At 32.8% G+C, this 4961-nt stretch overlaps 1 protein-coding gene across 1 annotated transcript in view; it reads left to right on the top strand.

Annotated features, from left to right (window-relative positions):
• Positions 1-329: 329 nt before the first annotated feature.
• Positions 330-4961, top strand: part of LOC111084110 (OTU domain-containing protein 7A-like) — a gene marked incomplete at both ends in the record, with an annotated part of 6246 nt that continues 1614 nt past the window's right edge. Inside the window, 3 exons of the mRNA XM_022380897.1 lie at positions 330-554; positions 1527-1766; positions 2978-3076. Of these exons, the coding sequence (XP_022236605.1) occupies positions 330-554; positions 1527-1766; positions 2978-3076 (564 nt within the window). The remainder of the gene's footprint in view (positions 555-1526; positions 1767-2977; positions 3077-4961) is intronic.

Raw genomic sequence — 4961 nt, 5'->3', positions numbered from 1 at the left:
GGACATTAATGGAAAAGGCAGTGCTGCTAATGGGAAACTTAAAACCAAAGCTGAACAATCAGATGTATCTCAACTGATTGTTAAACTCTGTGTGTTGTAAATACCTAATCTGCATGAATATCTTTGTATATTAATTTTATTAGAGCATAAAACATGCACCTTTCTTAACCTTATCTTTACGTTAGACTCCTGAGTAGTGAGTGTCTTTTAGTTGGGTGCAACATCTCAGGGGAAGTAATATGTAGTATATAATATTTGTTCTTGATCGTGATTAGTTTGATATACATAAACTAAATTAGACTGTTTATCATCTGGTAATATCTGTACAGGACACCAATGGGACCTCCAGGTGGCTCTGTCTGCCTTCTACCTCATGAAAGGTATCACTGGTGCTACAAAGATTTGTGGACCTTCGTCATCTTCAAGTGGCAGAATTAGTGAAGACCAGGAAAATGACGTGAGCAAACTGGATGGCCAGCTAAAGTCACTAACTGTTGCTGACCAATCATTTTCACTGAAGGAAAACAAGATCTTGGATGTAGAAGAACTTGAAAGTTAATACTCAGTTAATAAGTATACTTTAATCTAGTAGTTACAGTCCTGATATGACATGTTTATCTGTGTCTCTGTTAAGTAGTTACAGTCCTGATATGACATGTTTACCTGTATCACTGTTAAGTAGTTACAGTCCTGATATTACATGTTTACCTGTATCACCGTTAAGTGGTTATAGTCTTGGTGTGACAGTAATGACATGTTTACCTGTATCACTGTTAAGTGGTTATAGTCCTGGTGTGACAGTAATGACATGTTTACCTGTACCACTGTTAAGTAGTTACAGTCCTGGTGTGACAGTAATGACATGTTTACCTGTACCACTGTTAAGTAGTTATAGTCCTGGTGTGACAGTAATGACATGTTTACCTGTATCACCGTTAAGTAGTTATAGTCCTGGTGTGACAGTAATGGGCATGTTTACCTGTACCACTGTTAAGTAGTTACAGTCCTGGTGTGACAGTAATGACATGTTTACCTGTACCACTGTTAAGTAGTTATAGTCCTGGTGTGACAGTAATGACATGTTTATCTAAAGCACTGTTGTTATATGACTATTCTACATCCACTCTGATCTTACAGTTATTAATACCAATATGAAACTTTCTGGTGATATTCTTCTTACACTTTAGGTGTTATTCTTGTAGTTTTGTACTTTGTGTTAGCTTATGAATGAAGATTCTTGTACCTTAATTTAAAGGGTGAAAACCGTGAAGTTGATAGAAATGTGTGTTTCAGACTTTCAGAAGTACAACAGTTTTATTTATGACAAGGAACATTGTGTAGTTTTTCATCACATAGTGAGAAATATTAACATCTTGTATACATTAACAATGCCAGCAATTTACAGTAAGTTGTAACCTTTATTTTGTGTTTGCCACTGCTGTTTCTCATGGAGATTACGTTCCCACGTGTTTTTCATGATGTTTATGTTTTGTGTGTAAAAGATAATATAAATTACTTTGTTTCAGATAAAAGACTGACAAGAGGGATATCTAAGGCAACTGAAAATTTAAAACTAGTAGCCAAAGCAAGAAGTGAATTTATCCGAAGCCCGCTCAGCAGTGCTAGCCATGCTCACATTGCCCTCCTAGACACTCCTGTATACACTTTCACATTACCTGATCTTTCCATACATCCCACTGATTTCAGGGAATTCCTCAAACGAGATCTGATTGAAACGTCAACACTTGTGTCTCTTGAACATGCTGGTAAGTTGTCTTCACCTACCATCATGTTCAAATAAAACATACAGATCATCATTTGTCTTCAATGATGATCTGTATGTTTTATTTGAAACTAATGGTAGGTTGTCTTTGATGATGATATGTATGTTTTATTTGAACCTGATGGTAGGTTGTCTTCAATGATGATCTGTACGTTTTATTTGAACCTGATGGTAGGTTGTCTTCGATGATGATCTGTATGTTTCACTTGAACTTGATGGTAGGTTGTCTTCGATGATGATCTGTATGTTTCACTTGAACTTGATGGTAGGTTGTCTTCGATGATGATCTGTATGTTTCACTTGAACTTGATGGTAGGTTGTCTTCAATGATGATCTGTATGTTTTACATTATTTGATATTTTCCCCTGAGTCATGTTGAGTCCCAAAAGTTTGTGTGTCCAAAAATATCAATTTATCTTTGAAATGTGTAACTTAGAACAACAAATATATTAGACACTAGAATAGAATGTCCTAAACTGCTATAATTTATCCAGCTTTTAAAGTAAGTTATAAATTGATTTTAAAACTTCAATACAGTCCATCAATTCTCTGCGACTAATGACAGGCAGTGAGAAAATGTCTTGCAGAATATTAAAGTTTATGTAGAGGAATATGGTTTTGAACATGTATTAGCTACGTAAAGTTGATTAGTAAACTATCAAAAGTCAGAGAGAAAGAGGTATCATCTCTGGTGGGTTTAACAGATAAAGGAAGTAGGAGGTTCAAGGTTTAGATTTTTGTTTGAACATAGGTATAGTTTGGTTGAAATAAGCAGCAGCCTATTTTAGAAGTTAGAAAATTCTGAAGTGGAGAAGTCTGAGCTCAGGTGCATCACATGAGAGAAAAAATAATTAGAAATTTTATTTAAATATTTTGTTTTGAGATGTAGAAGTTAAAGCATATGTAATACACAAATTTTAATTATGAGCTGTGTTACATGCTAGCTAAAATGTTGGTTGAACTGTTCGAGCCCATAGATAAAAGCAGTACTTTCAAATAACAATGAAAGAGTCGTGTGTAAAATCCAGTGATTAGTATAAATCACCCTATCAGCAATTTCTTGCTTCTCAATAGAGTGAACAATTTAAAAACCTGATAACTTTTTATCTAAAGTTTTAATTCTGTAGCTGATGTAACCCTTTTGATATGATTTGTTTTTTAATGTAAGTACTATAATAATTATTTTATTTTGAGGTCGACTCAACTGGTGGTCAGATCTTGGAGCTTGTCAACGACTGTGGCCTTTAGCAACGACCGGTGATGGTAATTGTTTATTACATGCTGCTTCGTTAGGTGAGTGTATAAAGATAAATGTGCAAACACCTTATTGTTTATAACACTTGTAAATATAGTATCATCTAGCAGAGAATCAGTATCTGAGTAAATATTTAGTTTTTCATCTGTATGATGTAAAAACTAATTATCTACAAAAACTGTTTGGATATAAGAAACCTGCATAAAGCCATTTCAAGTCTGAAATCTTGGAACTAAAGCACTGTAGGTTATTTCTTCATTTCTGTGAAATATTTAATTTACTTCAGAAAGGTTACTTACGACGAAGAGCTATTACCTTGCACCACTGTGGTCACCATGGGTATGGTAAATCCATAAATGTGCATATCCCTCAGAGTTACTCCTGAGCCCTCGTGAAAAAATGAGCCTTTGTTCAGATGCATATTAATTCGTATAAGGATGGGAGCTTCGTTTAAAAAGTAAAGAAAATTTAAACTCTAACCATCTCATGAACAATTTAAACATTACTTGAACACAATATTTTGTCAAAGTATTGTTGTATTCACCATTTTTTGAGAAGCTGACCCTGCATGAAATCAACCATTTATTCAATTAATGGCAAAAATAAATACAAATTCTCATTGGTTGATTTGTCAAGTACTTATGAGATTTTGTTATAAAGATGTGAAATGATAGGAGCCTTTATGATCTATAAAAAACATATCGTACAAAATATAACAAAATCTATGTTCTTATGAGCTGTTAACTTTTTACCTTCACTTTCATGTATTAATACATGCATGTCATCAGGTTTTTTACAGAGAAGACAGTATCTTTTGCCTTACTTTATTAATTGTGTCAGATAATATGTTTCTCTTCTTGATAGTGCTCTCTCTGAAACTCTAAAGTTGTTTCTGGTTTAATGATTTTATACTTTTAAACCAATAGGTTTTATTTATTTTTTTGTTGTCAGAGGGCACTTTAGTGTGACTACACAATGAACTAATAGGTTTGATTTATTTTGTTGTTGTTGTTAGGGGGCACTTTAGTGTGACAACACAATGAACTAATAGGTTTGATTTATTTTTTTGTTGTTAGATGGCACTTTAGTGTGAACTACTCAATGAACTAATAGGTTTTATTTATTTATTTTTTGTTTGAGGGCACTTTAGTGTGACTACACAATGAACTAATAGGTTTGATTTATTTATTTTTTGTTAGAGGGCACTTTAGTGTGACTACACAATGGGAAAGATGTTTGATTAGTATAAATGGCAGGAAAGGGGATATCACAATGTAATGTTATGATGTAACAGAAAGTAGAATGTAATGTTATGATGTAAGAGAAAGTAGTATGTAATGTTAGAATGTAACTGAAAGTAGTGTGTAATGTTATGATGTAACTGAAAGTAGTATGTAATGTTAGAATGTAACAGAAAGTAGTATGTAATGTTAGAATGTAACTGAAAGTAGTATGTAATGTTATGATGTAACTGAAAGTAGTATGTAATGTTAGAATGTAACAGAAAGTAGTATGTAATGTTAGAATGTAACAGAAAGTAGTGTGTAATGTTAGAATGTAACAGAAAGTAGTATGTAATGTTATTTCTGTTACATTCGTAGTGTGTAATGTTAGAATGTAACAGAAAGTAGTGTGTAATGTTAGGATGTAACTGAAAGTAGTGTGTAATGTTATGATGTAACAGAAAGTAGTATGTAATGTTATGATGTAACAGAAAGTAGTATGTAATGTTATGATGTAACAGAAAGTAGTATGTAATGTTATGATGTAACAGAAAGTAGTATGTAATGTTATGATGTAACTGAAAGTAGTATGTAATGTTAGAATGTAACTGAAAGTAGTATGTAATGTTAGAATGTAACAGAAAGTAGTATGTAATGTTAGAATGTAACTGAAAGTAGTATGTAATGTTAGAATGTAACA

This window comes from Limulus polyphemus, unplaced genomic scaffold (assembly GCF_000517525.1).
Source record: "Limulus polyphemus unplaced genomic scaffold, Limulus_polyphemus-2.1.2 Scaffold13699, whole genome shotgun sequence".
In the NCBI taxonomy this organism is placed as follows: domain Eukaryota; kingdom Metazoa; phylum Arthropoda; class Merostomata; order Xiphosura; family Limulidae; genus Limulus; species Limulus polyphemus.
Note: the sequence above shows the minus strand (reverse complement) of the source record. Positions and strands in the feature narration are given on the sequence as shown.